This window comes from Gopherus evgoodei, chromosome 23 (assembly GCF_007399415.2).
Source record: "Gopherus evgoodei ecotype Sinaloan lineage chromosome 23, rGopEvg1_v1.p, whole genome shotgun sequence".
NCBI lineage: Eukaryota > Metazoa > Chordata > Testudines > Testudinidae > Gopherus > Gopherus evgoodei.
The window spans coordinates 11523661-11543649 of NC_044344.1; the positions used below are offsets into that span (position 1 = coordinate 11523661).

Genomic DNA, 19989 nt, shown 5'->3' on the forward strand with positions numbered 1-19989 from the left:
TGCAGAGCTGGCCAAGGTCTGCCCCACCTGAGTCCTTCACTTTCCCAGCTGCCTTGAAAAAATGCACTGACTCCCATTCCAGTTGGTAAAGCTTTTCCAGCAGCTCCATTTCCCTGTCCTTTGTGGCTGCTTCAGTGTTTCAGGCTTGTTTCCTCGGTTCACAGGGTTTTTCATAAAGAGAATTTCATTCCAGCTCTTCTCTGCTGTGAGCCCTTTATACTTTACCCCTCTCTGTGCTCATCAGCTTCCGTAATGGCCCCATTTCCTACAGGACAGGGCCAGGGATCACCCACGCAGCTGCCAAAGTTTGCAAATCTCTTACAGGTGTTCAGAGTCCTGGCCAAAGATTGCAGCTGCTGCAGCCTGTGGGCGTTTCACTACCCTACTGGCCTCATGCTACTAGGAGCAACTGAATTGAGCAGCCAAGCATCCTGTTGGACATGGCTTCTCCCTCCTCCCACCTCTGGCATTCCCCTGGTGTGCTGTTCTCTGTGCACAGAGCAAAGAGCTCAGGGGGCAGCAGGGAAAAAGAACTCAATAAAGGATGATCTGGAAGTCCGGAGAGCTGTGTGCGCTTTGCAGCTCTGCCACTGACTTGCAGCATAATCTTGAACAAGTCATTATGCCGCTGTACCTCAGTTTCCCCATCTACTAACTGGGGATAATAGTGCTGCCCTCACAGGTGCTCAATTGCTACGATGGTGAGCCCATAAGTAAATAACTAATAGATGAACCACTAGAACTGAGATCAGAATTGGGCCAGTACGTCTAGGGAAAGTGCCTCAGTCAGGATAGAATCATAGACTATCAGGGTTCGAAGGGACCTCAGGAGGTCATCTAGTCCCACCCCCTGCTCAAAGCAGGACCAATTCCCAACTAAATCATCCCTAGCCAGGGCTTTGTCAAGCCTGACCTTAAAAACCTGTAAGGAAGGAGATTCGACCACCTCCCTAGGTAACCCATTCCAGTGCTTCACTACCCTCCTAGTGAAATAGTGTTTCCTAATATCCAACCTAAACCTCCCCCACTGCCACTTGAGACCATTGCTCCTTGTTCTGCCACCACTGAGATACTTGCTCATGATACCAAATTAAAGAGTAACAGTCAACATGGTCCTAGTAGCCCCTGAAATTCCCCAGGCTTTGGGTTGTCCAGCTGTGCTCTGAAACGTAACTTCATGAAGAGCTGTGGAAAATAATCTAGTCTTGAATCCAATGTGAGGTTCATAATGGACATGGGGAATGAGTCAGACCCTATTCAGGGCTTTCTGCTGGGTCATGCTGAGTGCCTCCTGCAAAGTCCTGAGCAACCTCAGATCCTACTGGAATTGAGGATGTTCTGTGCTTTGCTAGGTTAGGGCATTAAACAGTATTGCTGAACCTGTCAGGACAACCTTGGATTGGAGGTGAGCAGGGAAGAGTGACGGCCCCCATAAAAGTGTATGGATCCACAGAGCTCTTGCTGCAGTTGCAAACAGCCGGGGGAAAAAGCAGCACAAGATGTAGGTGAAATCCACACCGCTGAAACTGACTGGGTTGCACAGTCCAATTGCAGTCACCATCTGATCCCTAGCACGGCTATCAGCCAAAGGGGCAGAAATGGGAACATTTTCATCAAAATCTAAAGCAGCTGCATGCCAGAAAGCACTTGGGAAATGGGTTTTATGGGCTTCAAACGCTCCAAAATATGCTCCTTCTTTCAAGACCTGTGCAGTCCTGACCTCTGGGCATATTCTATACCATGGGCACTCTCCTCTCCCAAGCAGGGCCCTGCCTGTGCATTTTCCAATCCACACAGAGCCATAAAATTTATAACCGCCTGAGAGAATCTGTCAACTTACTGCAATGCATGAATTTCCCCTTGAAGTACTATCTGTAATTTCTCATGACACAAAATCCTGAAAGCGCTGGAGCTGCCTTCCATCTCACAGATGCTGTACAAGAAACATTAACTGTTGTCCAGAGAGATTGTCGTGATGACGAGTAAAGATTCATTTTAAAACTTACCTGGCTCTTTACGGCTACAGGAAGGATTTTGTCAGGAATTTAGCCCATCCAGGAATTGGACCTAAACACTACAACAGAGGTCCCCAACGTGGTGCCAGCGGCGACGCCTATTGACGTTACCGCTTGTCGGCGGAATTTCGGTGGATGCTCCTCCGCCGCCACTGCCCTCCGTGGCTCATCATCTGGCACCCACCAGACGAAAAAGGTTGGGGACCACTGCACTACAGAGTGCTCTCCCAAGAGGCAATCCGTTTAGTGAGTTAACAAAGCCAGGTGATGCTACGGGACTAGTGGGCCTGTGGTTATTTATTGCGCAAGAGACTTGCTATGTTTCACGGAACAACACAACTTTATTTCTCAGAAATCAGAATGATAACACACGAGAACACCAGACAGAGTGAGACAAAACAGGCTGCTTGCCAGAAAACAGAGAGGCACAATCCCAGTCAGACCACCCTCCCCATAAGTCCCCAGCCCTTCCTCTACAGAGTCAGATCCACAGAAGAAGGGGAAAGGAATGGAGGATGTTGGTTGACTGTCCACCTAAACTATCCCCTGCTGCTGCTCTGTTCCCCACTCCCACACGCCCCAGGGACAACCGTCCATTTTTCACTTTGAAAATCTGGTCACTCTAGATGGGAAGGTCCCAGTGACAGAAGGCCTGGTGGGGAGGAGTCACTTCATTAAACACAGCCAGAGCCAGCTCCAGGTACTAGCCCAGCAAGCAAGCAGCTGCGGCCAACGGTGAGGGTGGCACGTCCAGCTCTTCGGCGGCGGGTCCCTCACTCCCTCTCGGAGTGAAGGACCAGCCGCCGAATTGCCACCAAAGACTGCAGCAGCGGCAGTAGAGCTGCAGATCACGATCGTGGCCTTTTTGTTTTTTTTTCCTTTTCGCTGCTTGAGGTGGCAAAAACCCTGGAGCCAGCCCTGAAAACAGCAGGACACATGAGCTGTAGCCCACTGCTGAGTGTGCCCACAGGGCCCTCTTGTGCCTGATCCACCGAGGTTGTGAGTCTGTTACAGCCCCAGAGAGAGGCTTGGCCCCTGAGCTGGAGAGAAACAGCCTCCCCTCAAAAAACCATTCTCCTGAAGACACTGGCAAGCCGGTTAATTTCATGCCAAACCAGTGTCAGAAAGAGGCTGTTTTATAAGCAGGCTGGGCTGCAAATCCCCAAGAGATCGGCCTGGAGTTTTAAAAGCACCCAGTGATTCTGGGAACCTGAATTCTTTGTCATCTGCTTTGGCATGCCTGCCGCTCTCAGGAGCTGCCGGGCACCCCTGGCGCTGCGCGATATCAGTGGCAGCTGCAGGGGCTCAGCGCCTCGGTGAATCAGACCCGACTTGTCTTACCCCAAAAGCTGAGACACTCAGACTTGCTGGGCACTTTCAGAATAACAGACCTGTACTCTCTGGTGGGAATAATAACAACGGCTGGCTGGGAGAGAGTTCAGCCATTCCTTGGTCTCAGAGCAGGGGAGTATCATTATCCCCAGGTCACAGATGGGGAAACCAAAGCGCAAGGAACGGGTGGGTGAGGGAGAGTGACTTGTCTAAGGTCACCTAACAAAGCAGTGGCAAGGCCAGAGGTAGAATCCAGGCCTGCTGAGAACTGTGCCAACACGCTATCCACTAGGCCACACTGCCTCCCTACAGTACAGCTCCCGGTGCCTCCCACGTGGGGTTCAGGACCCGTCTGGAGCTGTTTGAATTTGCCTACCTCATCCCACTGCTGCATGGCTGTTGGCCTGCATTGTCAAAGGGGACGAGTGAGTGTGGGTACCCTAAAAAGGTCTCAAATTGGGCACCCAGAAAAAGAGGCACCAAGAATCTCTAGTCACCTTGGCAACCGCAGGCCGCCACCTTTTACCTGAGTCCCAGGCATCTCCACTCCCCCACTGCTAAATGACATCGCCGAAGCAAACCATTCTTGGGGAATCATAGACTATCAGGGCTGGAAGGGACCTCAGGAGGTTCTAGTCCAACCCCCACTCAAAGCAGGACCAACCCCCAACTAAATTGTTGGGAAATTGTCGGGCTGGTTGGGTGGCTTTTTCTGAGAACCTGCCAGTTTCTTCTGCACCACAGCAAGGAAGATCTGCCTGCCATCACCTGCCTGCCTGTTCTGTTTTGTGATGTGTTGCTGCACTTAGGACTCTTCCCTGGCAGAGCAGAGTGGCGTCCCCGAGTCCCACTACCCTTTAGCAGTACAAATCTCCATCAGTGACTGTGCATGCTCCTAACATTGTCTAGCTGCTGTGTCGGCCTCCCGCTCGGTCCCCACTTAACACGGCCATTGTGCTATTACAGTCCTGCTCTCATCCTTCACCCAGCGGAGCTCCACTATCGTGAAGGGCCCGACACAATGAGAGAGACACACATGCAGCACCTTGCTCGCCACCAGGATCTGTTAAAGAGCAGAGCTTCCCCTTCACACATCTTCCCCCAGGCGCCTTCTACGCTGCGGCTGATGCCTGTGATTTCCTAACAGCCGGCTCTTTCTGTCTCTTGCAGCTGACCTACCTGCCCCCTCCGTGGGGCGAGTGTCGCTCGTCGGACGTGGGGTTAGACTTTTTCCCCGTTTACAGTATCACGGCTTGCAGAATCGACTGTGAAACTCGCTACATTGTGGAAAACTGCAACTGCAAAATGGTCCACATGCCAGGTCAGTCTGCGTGGGGATGCTTGGAACGGACTTGAGCGCGTCTGTTTGGGCTGAGGCCTTAGGCTATTGTTTTGGCAGTCAGAGAGTAGCCACATCATCTCAGATGGGACCTGGAAGCCCTGATGTGGTGGGTGGGCTCCCCAAGGTACTTTTCGGGACCAGAAGGGTTTATGCTGGTGCCTCCCACGGGGTGCTGGGTGGTGTCTGCATTTCAGTGGTGATGCCTGCAGCCGCCACTGTGAGCCAGGGCTGCAGGATCGAGCTCGGCGCTTGGAAGGGGCTGTGTACGTGCCAACGGTTCATCTTTAAAAGCACTTGCTTGTGAAGGGAGCCAGGCTGGCCTAGTGGCATGTGCGTTGACCTGGCACTCGGGAGAGTTGAATTCTCCCCCTAGCTCTTCTGCTGACTTCCTGGGTGATCCTGGGCAAGTCAGTACCCATCCCGTGCCTCAGATTCCCCAGTGATAAAATGGGGGTAATAATACTGACCCCATCTTGCAAAGTGCTTTCATATCTACTGATGGAAAGTGCTAGATGAGAGCTAGGCATTATTATTATGTTGCTTCCTCTCACTCTTCCTGCCACTCTGTATGACAGAGAGACACGATTTACCCCACTGGCCTCCTGGACCTTGAGGCCTGGCTCTGCTCGGCTACTTCGTACTGCTCCAAATGACACAAAGCAGCCAGAAACACAGCACCTCTGGCTCCCCATGGGTTTGCCTGGCCTAGGGGCAGTTCCTGGCTGTTGTACAGATGCTACAGTGGTGGCATTTTGCCCAGCCTAAAGCATGTGGCAGGGGGCCTGGCCAGAGGGCTCCCATGACCCCCAGCTGGCAGAATGTCCCCTTGGAGCAGGACTGGCTCCTTATGCCACACCCACTCTGTACTGTCCGGCATGGAGCACAAAAGTTGGAGACCAACATTTCCTTTGTCCCAACCTCACTGGTCCGCCTGTCGCTCAGAATCCAGGCCTGTAGAACATCACACCGAGGTGCGGACTGGTTCTGCTTAGCAAGGAAGATTAATATATTCCTGCCCCTATCCACAGAATCCCACTAGTCATTACGGTGCGGGGTAGACTCCTGACCCACATTGATGCCAATGCCAAAACACCTATTGATTTCAGTGGGGCCAGGATTTCACCCCAGGTGCCTGAAGCAGGTGTTTAGGCTCGAAACTACTAGAGGGCTTAGGCTCAGTTCATGCACACGAAGCAGGCTGCAAGGCTACTGCTGTCTCTCTGAACCCAAGGCTCCTGCAGGATCTCAGAAACCTAGAGTGTGTTTGCAGTTAAAATTCATCAGTACTATGAAGGAAACACTGCCCGGAAACACTAGGGAAGCACTAGTATTATTTGCTAATAGTGAGGGGGGATTTGATTGTTAGAAATATAGACAGTTGGGTTTGTATTAGAAATATAGTTATTGGACTGGGAGAACCACATGGTGAATTGCCTGCCGAGTCTGAAGGTTGCAGATCTCGCTTAGACATCTAGACAGACTTTGGGGAAGTACTGGGGAAAGCCAACAGTCGTGGTTCATATAGGTAGCAGTGACACAGGTGAACGGTAAGAGAGAGGTCCTGGAGGCCAAATTTAGGCTGCTGAGTAAGAAATTAAAGTCTAGGCGCTCAAGGTGTCATTCTCTGAAATGCTTCCAGTTCCACAAGCAGGGCCAGAACTTCAGGGTCTGAATGCATGGATGGGACAACAATGGTGTTGGGAGAAGGGATATAGGTTTATTAGGAACTTGGGAATCTTTTGGGAAGGAGAAAGGATGGGCTCCACCCAAACCAAAACAGAACCAGATTGTTGGCATGAAAATGTAAAAGGTGGTAGAGGAGTTTTTAACTAAGGGCAGGGGGAAAGCCAACAGGTGTGGATAGAGATGTTCCTTAGAGGAGGATTTATGAAAGGGGATACTCCATACCCGGGAAAGAGGAGAGGATAGAAGATGATAACACACAGATAGGAACTGAAGAGAAACGGTCAAATGAAAAAGAGTATACAGTTACATCACATGAAGTCAGTCAACTAACTATTGACAAATTTTAACTGTGCTTGTATACAAATGCAAGAAGTCTAAATACTAAGATAGGTGAATGTCTGGTATTAAATGAGGATATTGTTATAAAACATGTCACAGAAACTTGGTGGGATGATGATAATTAATGGGACACAATAATACCAGGGTGCAAAATATAGCGGAATGTCAGAGTATCATAGAAGATCAGGGTTGGAAGGGACCTCAGGAGGTTCTAGTCCAACTCCCTGCTCAAAGCAGGACCAACACCAACCAAATCAGTAGGTCAAACTGGTGATGGAGTGGCATTATCCATTAAAGAAAGCATAGGGTCAAATACAGTAAAATACAGTAAAAACCTTAAATGAATCAAACTGTACCATAGAACCTCTCTGGATAGAAATTCCACGCTTGACTAATAAGCATATAGCAGTAGGAATATACTACTGACTGCCTGACAAATTTGGGGACTGTGAAATGCTTAGAGGGATTAGAGAGACTGCAGAATAGAAAACCCAGTAGTAATGGGGGATTTCCACTATCTCCACATTAGCTGGGAACATGTCACCTCAGGACAGGATGCGGAGATAATATTTCTAGATACCATTAATGACAGCTTCTTGGAGCAGCTAGTCTTGGAACCCACATGGGAAGAGGCGATTCTTTTCATTCAGTTCTAAGTGGAGCACAAGATCAGGTCCAGGAGGTGAAGGTAGCTAAATTGCTTGGTAAACATGTCTATAATGGAATTAAATTTAACATCTTTGTAAGGGGGGAAAACACCAAAGAAACCCACCGCAGGAGCATTTAACTTCAAAAAGTGGAACTACACATAAATGAGGAGGCTGGTTACCCAGAAATTAAAAGGAACAGTCACAAGAGTGAAATGCTTGTGAGTTGCATGGAAACTTGAATAAAAATCCATCATAATAGAGGCACAAACTATATGTATCCCCTAAATAAATACATAAAAATACTAAGAGGACCAAAAACAAAAACAAAAACAAAGAAGAGGATGCCACTGTAGCTAAACAAGGGAACAAAAGAGGCAGTTAAAAACTAAACAAGAAAACTTTTAAAAATTGGAAGTTAACTCCTACTGCGGAAAATAGAAGGGAATAAAAACTCTGGCAAGTAGGGTGACCAGATGTCCCAATTTTATAGGGACAGTCTTGATTTTCAGGTCTTTTTCTTATATAGGCTTCTATTACCTCCCACCCCCGTCCCCATTTTTCACATTTGCTGTCTGGTCACCCTACTGGCAAGTCAAGTGTAAAAGTATATTTAGCCAGGCCAAAAAAGAATTTGAAGAACAACTAGCAAAAGACACAAAAACTAACAGCAACATTTTGTTTAAGTCCCTCAGAATCAGGAAGCCTGCCAAACAATCAGTGGGGCCACTGGGTGATTGAGGGTGTGTTATTCATTTTATACATAGCTTTGCAGACTCTAATGTGTTCTATACAGACTTTATCTGATTTATTCACATTTGTATGCATAAATTACACCAGAAAGGAGCACTCAAGGAAGACAAGGCTGTTGAGGAGAAGCCAGATTAATTCTTTGCATCGGTCTTTATGGCAGAGGATGTGAAGGAGATTCCTACATCTCAGCCATTCCTTTTAGGTGACAAATCTGAGGAACTGTCTCAGATTGAGAACTGTCAGTAGAGGTGATTTTGTAACAAATTGATAAATTAAACAATAATAAGTCACCAGGATCAGATGAGATTCACCCAGGAGTTCTGAAGGAACTCAGATATGAAACTGAAGAACTACCCACTGTGGTATATAACCTATTGCTTAAATCAGCCTCTGTACCAAATGACTGGAGGATAGCAAATGGAACGCCTATTTTTTAAAAAAGGCTGCAGAGGCAATCCTAGCAATTACAGGCCAGTAAGCCTAACTTCAGTACCAGACAACTGATATAAATACCTAACTTCAGTACCAGGCAAATTGATAGAAACTACAGTAGAGAACAGAATTATTAAACACATAGATGAATACCATTTTGAGGAGAAGAGTCAACACAGCTTTTGTAAAGGGAAATCATACCTCACTAATCTATTAGGTATCAGAGGGGTAGCCATGTTAGTCTGGATCTGTAAAAAGTGACAAGAGTCCTGTGCATCTTATAGACTAACAGACGTATTGGAGCATGAGCTTTCATGGGTGAATACCCACTTCATCAGATGCATGTAATGGAAATTTCCAGAGGCAGGTATAAATATGTAGGCAAGAATCAGAGATAACAAGGTTAGTTCAATCAGGGAGGGTGAGGTCTTCTTCTAGCAGTTGAGGTGTGAACACCAAGGGAGGAAAAACTGCTTCTGTAGTTGGCTAGCCATTCACAGTCTTTGTTTAATCCTGAGGTGGTGGTGTCAAATTCGCAAATGAACTGAAGCTCAGCAGTTTCTGTTTGAAGTCTGGTCCTGAAGTTTTTTTGCTGCAGAATTCTTTTAGCAGGTTAACAAATATGTGGAGAAGGGTGACCTTTTGGATAGAGTGTACTTGGACTTTCAGAAAGCCTTCGACATGGTCTCCCACCAAAGACTTTTAAACAAAATAAGGAGTCATGGGATAAAAGGGAAGGTCCTCTTACGGATCAGTAACTGGATAAAAGATAGGAAATAAAGGGTAGGAATAAATGGTCAGTTTCACAGTGAAGAGAGGTAAAAAGCGGTGTCCCCCATGGATCTGTACCAGGACGAGCACTCTTCAACGTGTTCATAAATTATCTGGAAAAAGGAGTAAACAGATGATACAAATTATTCAAGATAGTTAAGTCCAAAGCAGACAGTGAAGAGTTACAAAAGGATCTCACAAAACTGGGTTACTGTGCAACAAAATGGCAGTTGAAATTCAGTACTGATAAATGCAAAGTAATGCACACTGGAAAACGTAATCCCAACTATATATACAGGGGGGCTGGAACAATTTGTATTGTGAGGGTGCTGAGAGCCTTTGAAATAAACTGTAAACCCTGGATATAATGGAAACCACTCAAGCCTAGGGGTGCAGCAGCATCCCCTGCACCTCTAGTTCCAGCACCTATGTATACATCAAAAAGGATGACGTCTAAATTATCTGTTACTACTCAAGAAAGAGATCTTGGAGTCCTCTTGGATAGTTCTCTGAAAACATCCACTGGATCTGCAGCAGCAGGTCAAAAAAGTGAACAGAATGTTGGGAATCATTAGGAGAGGGATAGGTAATAAGATAGAAAATATCATAATGCCGCTATATAAATCCATGGTACGCCCACGCCTTGAATACTGTGTGTTGTTCTGGTCATCCCATCTCAAAAAAGATATCTTAGAATTGGAAAAGGTTCAGTGAAAGACAACAAAATTATTAGGGGTGGAACAGCTTCCATATGAGGAGAGATTAAAAAGACTAGGGCTGTTCATCTTAGGAAAGAGATGACAAAGGGAGGGTATAACAGAGTTCTATAAACTCATGACTGGTGTGGAGAAAGCAAATAAGGAAGTGTCATTTATTCCTTCTCATAACATAAGAGCTAGAGGTCACCCAATGAAATGAATAGGCAGCAAGTTTAAAACAAACAAAAAGAAGTGTTTTTACACACAACGCACAGTCAACCTGCAGATCTCATTGGCAGGGGATGTTGTTCAGGCCCAAAGTACAACTGAGTTCAAAAAAAGAATTAGGTAAGTTCAAGGAGGCTAGGGCCATCAACAGCTGTTAGCCAGGATGATCAGAAACACAACCCCATGCTCTGGCTGTCCCTAAGCCTCCAACTGCCAAAAGCTGGGGACTGAACAACAGGGGTTGGAGCACTTGAAAATTGCCCTGTTCTGTTAATTTTCTCTGAGGCATCTGGCACTGGCCACTGTTGGAAGTCAGGATACTGGGCTAGATGGACCAGTGATCTGAACCAGTATGACCACTTTTATGTTCTTATGGATAATGGGGATTGGGAAACAAAGGAGCAGAAATTATTCTTACTCTGTTGGCGGTGCATATCATTTGACTGTGGCCCCAGGTGCAAACTATACTCTGCGATCAATTTATTCACCACTGAAATGCAGACAGCTCTGAGGAGGAATGCAAAAGCAGATTAAACGTTCACGGCAACAGTGCATAATTATTTGTCATAGGAAGTGAGGCTACCTTGCCCCACTGAAACTGCAAAGGAGATGTAATTACCAGCCCCCTACCCTTGTGAAAAGTGTTGTGGGGTCATGAATGACCACAAATGGTCAGGGCTTTTTTTTAATATCTCATCGCAAAGAAAGAGTGCAGCACAGTGCATCTCTAACAGAGTGTCAAGTCCTAGGACCTCTGAACAGAGAGGCAGAGCTATTTCTGCTGATTCAGCCTGGCAGCCAGACCAGATGGGCCCTATTAAGTTAAATTCAGAAGACAGGTTGAGTATCTCTCTGCAGAAGAAGAAACTAGGGAGAGTGAGGGAAAAAGCCCTCTTCAGGAGAACAGCCAAGTTCAGGGGAAAGCTTAGGCTCAGGTTTAGGGTTTGTTTTCTTGTTTTTCAAGTTAACAATAAGTCCCTGGTGTGTGCATGCTGCGTTATAAGCAGGTTTGGGAATGTCACCCCACTTACAGATCCATAGCACCGTGCCACAACCTTATTTCAATCCCGAAAAGGTGCCACTTATTTAATCAGCAACACTGCAGCACCTGAATGACTCTCAGAGATCTCCCATCCAAATGCCGACCTAGGCTAACCAAACCTCGCTTGTAAGAGCTGACAAGCTGGACTAGCTATGGAAACCCTTATCCCATGTTATATGTGAAACAGCCCACTCCAGTATGCAACCTCCAGAGAGCTGCATCCAGGTGCAGATCAGACCCTGCCTCTCACCCTGCACAGCATACTGGCTGTGTAAGCCTCTTTACCTGCACCCCTGCTCCTAGGTTACTGGCACTGTGTGTACAGATGAGAAGCTGCCTAATGCATGAATTCAGCTGCTTTGTTGCTGTAGTTGCTGGCCTTCCACCGTGCTCTGATTTCTGACTCCACGTTTCCCTCTTGTCTTGTGTTTCTTTTCTGTGCAGGGGACGCTCCGTTCTGTACTCCGGAGCAGTATAAGGAATGTGCAGAGCCTGCGCTGGGTTAGTGCATCGGAGGGCTGGCTGGCTCGTTGGGGCTGTTTGGGATAGCCAGCCTGGCTCTTTGCAGAGTATAATGGCTGGGTCAGACTCCCGAAAGCTGCCTGTCCCCTCTTTCCCACTGGGCCAGGATTAATCCAGCAAAGGGACCCTTTCTAATGGTAGCCGAAATGTCATTGCATGCAGGTTCCTCCAGTCCTATAGGCTCATGTTCTAACTTCAGTCCGAGCCCATCCTAAGCTGCCAGAATAAAGGACCACACGTGCCGTGTTCTTACGCCTTGGGAACCCCTCTGCCACAGTTTGGAAGTGGCACATGGGACATGCTGGGGAATTGGGCTGTGAGGCAGGCCGAATAGAGAAAACACCCAACGGGATAGTGTAACCTGCAGTGACACAGAGTCGTCACCTGCACCCCTCCCTCTGTCCGACCCCCTCCCTCAGCGGGGCCCTCTGCCTTCCTTTCAGGGGCTGGGATTTTTCCCGAACCTGCTGCAAAGGGCCATGTTCCGTGGTTGTTCCAGGTGCTTGCAGGCACCCTCAGCAGCACTGCGTTATTGTCCGCCGTGTCCGTGTACCTGACAAAAGCTTGGGGCAGGGGCCTTCAAAGGTGAAACCAGTTACATTAGGGGCTCCCTTCTGATAGGAAAAGGGTAGGCACCTCAAACCTCTTTGGGGAAGGGACCATCTTCTTGTTCTGTGTTTGTACCCCACCAAGCACAGTGGAGTCCTGGCACTACTGTAATACATGTAAGACCAATAAAAATGTACACCACCTAGCACAATGGGGTTGTGGTCCATGACTAGGGTGCCTCGGTGCTGCCATAATACACCTAAGACCAAAAAAAACATACAGAGCCTTGCACAACAGGGTCTTAGCCTAGAACTGGACGCCTTGGCACAACTCCAGTACAAATAAATAATAATTAATATTGACTGTATCAGATCTCTGCCCTCCATGTACCAGCATATAGCCACTTCCCACTCCGGCCCAGACAGTAATAGAAGCAGCTGCTTTTTGTCTTGGCATGTTCCTAAAAGAGCACTTCTGCCCAGCTTCTCCACAATGTTCAGCGCTGTGTAAATATTAGGCCTCGACTTATTAAAGAGGCTGTGGAGCATAGGGCCCCTGGGGATTTCACAGCATCTTTGCCCAACGGTAGCTGCCATTGCTTCCCCAAGCTCTGAGACATGCCTCCTTATGGACGGATGGAAATAACTGGATAAACTTTGTGTCCTGGAAGGGACGAAACTTTACAGATCTCTGGTGAGATGGGAGGGTGTTTACTCATTATTGCCGACTCTAATGTGTTCTGATCTGATTTATTCACATTTGTATCCATAATTACACCAGAAACCAAGCAGTCCCAACGCAACGGAGTAGAAATCATGCCATGGGAACTAGGACAACTGAACCTTGGGTCTCAGATACATTCTGACCCCTAGGGATTCAGATAGCTGTTGGTTAGAGAGGCTCCATAGCTAACGTTATAACCAGGGTTCAGTGGCTCTCTCTCCCCCCACCCTCACACATATATCTATTCTCCTGTAACTGTGGCATATGGGAGTGCAGGGGGAGACTGCATTTTCATTTGTACAGGCCTAGCACAATGGGGTTGTGGTCCATGATTGCGGATCCTAGGCGTTATCCAGCACAAATAACAAGCCATGATCTTTTTTTCCGATTCCCGTCAGTCAGCTGAGCACCGATGACAGGGCTGAATGAAGCCTTCCCATCACTTTCTATCTTGTACCAACTTAACGGCTTCATTCGTCTTTAAACTTTTTTTGTTCTACATCCTTCTTCACTGTGTCAGTCCAGTGCATCCCCAGTGTGTCTCTGGTTCCTTCCCTCATATGATATCCCCTCCAGGGCCAAACCACTGCAGATGTCTTTCCTGAATCTTCTGCAACCACTTATTTCTTGCCCCAGCTGTTTTCTTATCTCTTCATTTCTTATTTTCTGCAGTCTTGAAATTCTCAGTATTCCGCTCGGCCACTTCATTTCTGCAGTCAAAATCTGTCATCATGACTTTCCTCTGACTGCAGATTTCTGACCTGTACAGCACTTTCAGCGTGACAGGTATCTCATATATGTTGATTTTTGTTTTATTGAAATGCTTTGGCCTTCCAGATCATGCTGAGTTTTCCAAATGCATAAGATGGACAATCCAATTCTTCTCTTTACATCGTCTTCATAATTCCCTTTCTTTTGATTCAAGTCCTCCAAGGCACCTGCATTTCCCACTTGTTCTAGTTCTTTATCTCTGAGTTGGACCTTTCCCTCTTTCTCTTGTCCTCCAACTGGTGTCATTTTGATCTTCTCCCAACTGATCTTCAACCCAGATTTTCTGCTTCCTGGCCTACCTTGTCTGTAAATCCTCCTTGGTCATGCTTGTGTGGTCAATAGCCAAGGTTATGCACTGTCCTCCCCACATAACATGACTCCTTCCGTTTCATGTCTCAGTGTTACAGCCATCACTGTGTCCAAGTACCAGGTTGAACAAATCCAGGGATAGATTGCATCCTTATCTCACTTTGATGGCTGTCCTGAACCCCTCCATCAGCCTTTTATCTACTCTCACCACATCATCAACTTGCTGTAGATGGTCTCTATTAGCTTCACCAGTTTTTCAGGGGTTGCTGTACAGTCTCATACTTGCCACAAGCCTTTGACCAATGCTATCAAAAGCCCATTTGAAGTCTATAAAATGGTTGTAATAGGTTCAGTTGTGTACTATGTATTTCTCTGGTGTCTGTCTTATCACAAACAACTGATCTATTGTATTTCCGGGCTAGTTCCTCGAAGTGCTACTTCCACATTCCCCTTCGTCAACGTCTTGCTGAATGCTTCCCCCGGCACACTCAATACGTTGATATTCCTCTGCAGTTCTCGCTTCACTCGTATCTCTTTTTTTTGTAGATCGATACTATAATTACTTTTCCCTGCTCGCCTGGTACTAGCTCTGGTTTGTAGACGTGCTTGTGTATTCCTTTACCATATGTTCCTCATCTGCTTGGAGCAGCTTGGCAGTACCTTGTCACTTCTCGCCACCTTTTTGTTTTCAAACTTTCTATTAAGATCTTAGCTACTTCTTCTAAGAATTCCGGCATCTTCTCTACCTCATTTTGCTGTGGATGCTCCTCCGGGGCTGTTTTCTTCCTACGATGTTCTGCCATTGTACAGCTCTTCAAAGTATCTTTCCATCACGTACTTATTCTTTTTACTTGTTTCTCCTTGATTATTTGTTCTCACTTGTCCTTACCACTGACCTCTTCAATTCATATTTCCCACTCGGTTCTCTTATCTTGCAATACAGCCTCTGTGTCACTGTTCTCTTTGCCTATTATTCGCCTTCTTTGCATTGTTCGCTTACCCCAGTTGTTTCTGTGTCTCTTCACTTTTGGTTTTATCTTTATGGTGAGCCTGTTGTACTCAGCTCTTAGATTCATATCCTCCTTTTTGTTCTCCTTCAGTGTCCTATGCTTGTCACTCAACTGCAGCACTTCATCATTATCCTCCTTGGCCTTGTAATCCTAAACTTCTTCAAAACCGCGTTTGTAATCTCATTTTTATGCTGTGTCCTTGTCTCTTCAACGCTCCTTTCTTCATTCAGCAGAGTGGTGATGTTTTCCGGCACATTCTTTCCTCAGATCGGACTCTTTGAACTTGCCCGTGTCATAGATTTCAGTTCTTGGCGCTTTTCAGATTGCTCTCACTTCATTGATGCCAGCAGTAACATTTGATCTGATCTGATATCAGCCACAAATCAACAACACATTTGATTTCCATCTGTGATTCACAGGCACAAAGTCTACCATGTTCTTCTTTTGCCCATCAGGTGCTAGCCACGTCCACTTCCTCCATGGCTTGCTTTGTGGAAATAGCATGGTCGTTGTCAGCAGATTGTTGCTTAGGCAGGAATTTAGTAGCCTTTCTCCTCTCCTGTTTTCTTCACCTAATCCAAATCTGCCTACTGCTTCAGCGCAGGAATTCCAGTCCTAGCCTACTTTCACATTAAAATCTCCCATCAGCATAATATGTCTTTGTGACGAACTGGGAATGTTCTTAATGTTTTCTCTGAATACTGTGTTGGTGCCTCAGTGTCCCCATGGCAGTTCTTAAGTATCTGGCAGAGCAAAGGGCCAGTGCACCTAAATGCCTGGCACTCTGTCTCCTAGCAACTGATGGCCTGGGCCCCTTCTCTGCAAAGGTGCCAGCTGAAGGTATGGAGACAAAGAGATCAGGTGACCTCCTGGCCCGGGAAAGGAGCTGAGCAGAGAGGAGGGGCGGGGAGGGGGTTGTTAGTCTGGAGCTGGCTGGGGTCGAGGAGTGAACTGCAGATGTGGAGGGTCTGGCTCACTGCCCCCCAGAATGGACCCGGCCGAAGGGTCCGGTTCTCTGTACTTACAAGCTCTGTTTTAGACCCTGTTCCTGTCATCTAATAAACCTCTGTGTTACTGGCTGGCTGAGTCACATCTGACTGCAAAGTGAGGGTGCAGGACCTTGTGGCTTCCCAGGACCCCGCTAGGGCAGGCTCGCTGTGGGAAGCGCACAGAGGGGCAGAGGATGCTGAATGCTCCAAGGAGAGACCCAGGAGGTGAAGACGTGTGAGCTTCTTGCCCTGAACAAGTCTGTTCCAAGGGAGAGGAGGCTCTCCAAAGTCCTGACTGGCTTGGTGGGGAGCAGTTCCAGAGCATCGCCTGGTGAATCCATGACAGTCTTGTCTTGAAACTTCTGGTATTGTTTTCTGTAGAGCGTTATAAAATTCATCGAGTTCTGGGGGCTGCTGAGGTTGGCACGTGTATTTGTGCTATTGTAACTCAGTGAGATTTGATTCTGAATCTCACCTTCAACATATGAGCAGATAGCAGGTTAAATGCTATAAGAACCTGGCGTGGCTTAGGCTTTATCACCAGTGCAACTCTGTCCTGGTGTCCGCCATCTTCTCTTCCCAGTGTTAATATCCTGTCAATTCTCCTTTGCCTTCCCATCTTGGTTCACATAGACTAATGATTTCCCACTCATATCTTTTCAACTCGTGCATCATTACCACATGTCCTCCAGCCTCATATAATGTTCTTCCATTCCATGTTCCAACAAGCCTTGTCCTTTGAGTTCATCATGTAATTCCTGTTCTGCCTGTTGTTATGTTCTGATCTCATACTTTTTGCCCTGCCTCAGTATCTGATCAGTGATCACAGCCCTTGTTTGTCCAGGCGACAACCGAGCTCGGATACTTTTCTTTCTCTTTCCAGTCTTCATTCAGTTTCTATGGTCCAGCAGTCTCCACATGTTTGGCCATGACTCCTTGGCTTTGTGATTGACCAGTGTATCACAATCCATCTGCACCAAAGCTCTAAGATGTCCACTAGCTTTCTCCATCACCGCTTCCACCAACTTTGAAAGTTGTTTTGCCAGCTTCACCATAGGAGACACGATGCACTTGGACAGCCATACATTCCCTTTCGCTAGTGGCTATTGCTGCTAGCTATGATCACGAGGTTTAGCATGCCAACAGAGGCAAGGTCCCGGAGCATGGTCCCAGAGGCATGGTCACTGTGTTGCACAGCACATGTAGCTACTTGGAGCCACTAATGATTGATGAGTGAGTTGCTAGGACCAACTGCAAACAAACACCACATGTAGGTGTGGCTGTTTACTATGCAGAGCTCACGCTATACACCCCAGCAAACAATAATAATAGTATTTGGGGATCATTGTAGGCTCAGAAGAGAATTTTCTTGCAGCGTTTCAAAAGTTTTGGATAGACAGTTCTGAAATGGCAGGCTCTCAGAAACGCCATGTAACATGCCATCTGATGTGTTCGCAAACAACCTTAACTGTGACACAGCAGATGGACCTACAGAGAATTTCAGCATCTGCCCACTAATTGTATGTTCTGCAGATGAACATACCCATAAGTCACTGAGGGGAGTGGCAGGGCAGTCCATAGGGACCTGTGCTGTGTTCGAGTTCCGGTTGTTTGTGAAATGCCGAAATATTTGCGTGTCTGGATTGGCTTTAACCGTGTGTCCAAGCTGTAAGGCTTTTGGGAGGAATATTAATAGAAATTCCCTTAAGATGATCATCTCCATACTGTTTAATCTCTTTTAATTGCCATGTAACACACCTCTGACACCACATTAGCTAAAAGCCAAGGATAGAAATAAACGGTAACATTTTCTAAAGCACCTAAGTCACTTAGGAGCCTAAGTCCTTTTTTTAAAATGGCTCAGGCACTTGGAGCCATATGTTTAAAGGCATTTAGGTGACTAAAGACACCAGTAAGCATCTAGTATTAATTTCAAAAGCTCCCAAAGGGAGTTAGGCACCAAGGCAGTTTTAAAATCCCACTAGGCACCTACCTGCATCCTTAGGCACCGAAATACCTTTAGAAATCTGGACCTAAGGCCGTGTCTACCGGGGCCTCTAATGGCCCAGCCGTGGTGTCATCGCTGTGCTGCTGTAACCAACCAATGGACGGGGTTTCTCTGTTGCTGTAGGAACACGGTCTCCCCGAGTGATGGTAGCTAGGGTGACAGAAGCATTCTTTCACTGACCCAGCTGTGCCTACACCAGGAGTTGGCATAGCTTTGGTGCTCAGGGGTGTGGATTTTTCACACCCCTGAGCGATGTTGCTATGGCGACCTACCTTTTAAATATAGACCAGGCCTAAGTCACTTTTGAAAATGAGGCTTAGGTCCCTAAGCCACTTAGATGCTTTTGAAGATTTTACCCACCATCTTCAAGATCCCAATCTCTCCAGTAAGGCCTTTATCCCAATGCAGCCTTCTGGATTGCCCCAGGGTGGAGATCAAACCTGGCTGGAGATGGAAGAGCTGCGTAACATTGCATATGCAGCCTTTATAGGGCACCCCTTCCTCTGTCCACCCCAGCAAACCCGGGCTTTGGACCAGTCTCGGGAAGAGCTGTTTCAATCTCCCAGGCTGATAGGAATGGCTGCTGCAGAGGAGGGATGGATTGAATGGTTGGAAATTCTGCCTCTTTTTATCAAAGGGTTGGCTTGTTCGGCCCTTCCCTGGACAGGGAAGTCCCTTCCATCCTCCCTTTGCTTTGACTTATCAAGAAGAAAGGGGTCGTTTGAACCACCCCACCCCAGCTCTCCTGTGAGCTGTCTGGGACGCTGCCTGAGACCCGCTTCCCTCTCCCGTATGCAGGTTTGCTTGCTGAAAAGGACAGCAATTACTGTATCTGCAGCATGCCGTGTAACCTGACCAGGTACAACAAAGAACTCTCCATGGTGAAGATCCCCAGCAAGACTTCAGCCAAGTACCTGGAGAAGAAGTTTAACAAGTCTGAAAAATACATCTCGTAAGTGAGGGCATCGGTTCCTCCCAGTGCTGCTGGTTCCTCTCTTTTCACAGTGGTGATGGTATGAGTGGGTGGCGTGAGCGGACAGGATGGCTGTCCCGGGGCCATGCAGACTAGGGACAAAGAGATCTCAGGCCTGTTCCCAGCTGTGCTGTCATTGGGCAAATCGCTGCCTCTCCCCCCTTTTTCCTTGTCTATGCAGGGCCGCCCAGAGAATTCAGGAGGCCTGGGGTCTTCAGCGGTGAGAGGCCCCTGCCACCAAAGACCCAGCACTTCGGCGGTGGGTTCCGGGGCAGAAGGACCCCCTGCCGCAGGTCTTTGGGGCACTTTGGCAGCGGGTCCTGGAGCGGAAGGACCTCCTGCTGCCAAAGACCCAGAGTGGAAGAAGCTCCGGGGGCCCGGGTCCTGCAAGAGTTTTCTGGGGGCCCTGGAGCAAGTGAAGGACCCCGCTCCAGGGGCCCCGAAAAACTCTCATGGGGGCCCCTGCAGGGCCAGGGCAAATTGCCCCACTTGCACCCCTCCCCACCCCGGGCGGCCCTGTGTCTATGTAGTTTGTAAACTCTTCAGAGCTGGGACTGTCCCTCAACATGTGTCAGTGCAGCACCCAGCCCTGTGAGTCACACAAGTAGTAATAAGAGGCTGCTTGCCGCAAGGATGCTGTTCACATTTCTGCAGGTGTCAGTAACCGGAAGCTGAAGGTCTAACATCTTTCTGACGGGAAAGCTGAAGGTGGAGAAGAATGCAGGCACATGCAGAGTCGTTAGCTGAGCTCAGAAAAGTAACTTTGCCCAGTGGCTAGACACTTGCCTAGGTCCTTGATACAAGTTCCTGCTCTGCTGGGAGCTTCCTCTGTGACCATGGCCAGGTCATT

General features: G+C 47.6%; 1 protein-coding gene across 3 annotated transcripts in view; it reads left to right on the plus strand.

Moving 5' to 3' along the window:
- Positions 1 to 19989, plus strand: part of LOC115639125 (acid-sensing ion channel 2) — a 1118572-nt gene that overhangs the window by 1059237 nt on the left and 39346 nt on the right. For all 3 annotated transcript variants that reach the window (XM_030541526.1, XM_030541525.1, XM_030541524.1), the window contains exons 4-6: positions 4518 to 4668; positions 11730 to 11786; positions 18965 to 19118. In XM_030541526.1, the coding sequence (XP_030397386.1) occupies positions 4518 to 4668; positions 11730 to 11786; positions 18965 to 19118 (362 nt within the window). The remainder of the gene's footprint in view (positions 1 to 4517; positions 4669 to 11729; positions 11787 to 18964; positions 19119 to 19989) is intronic.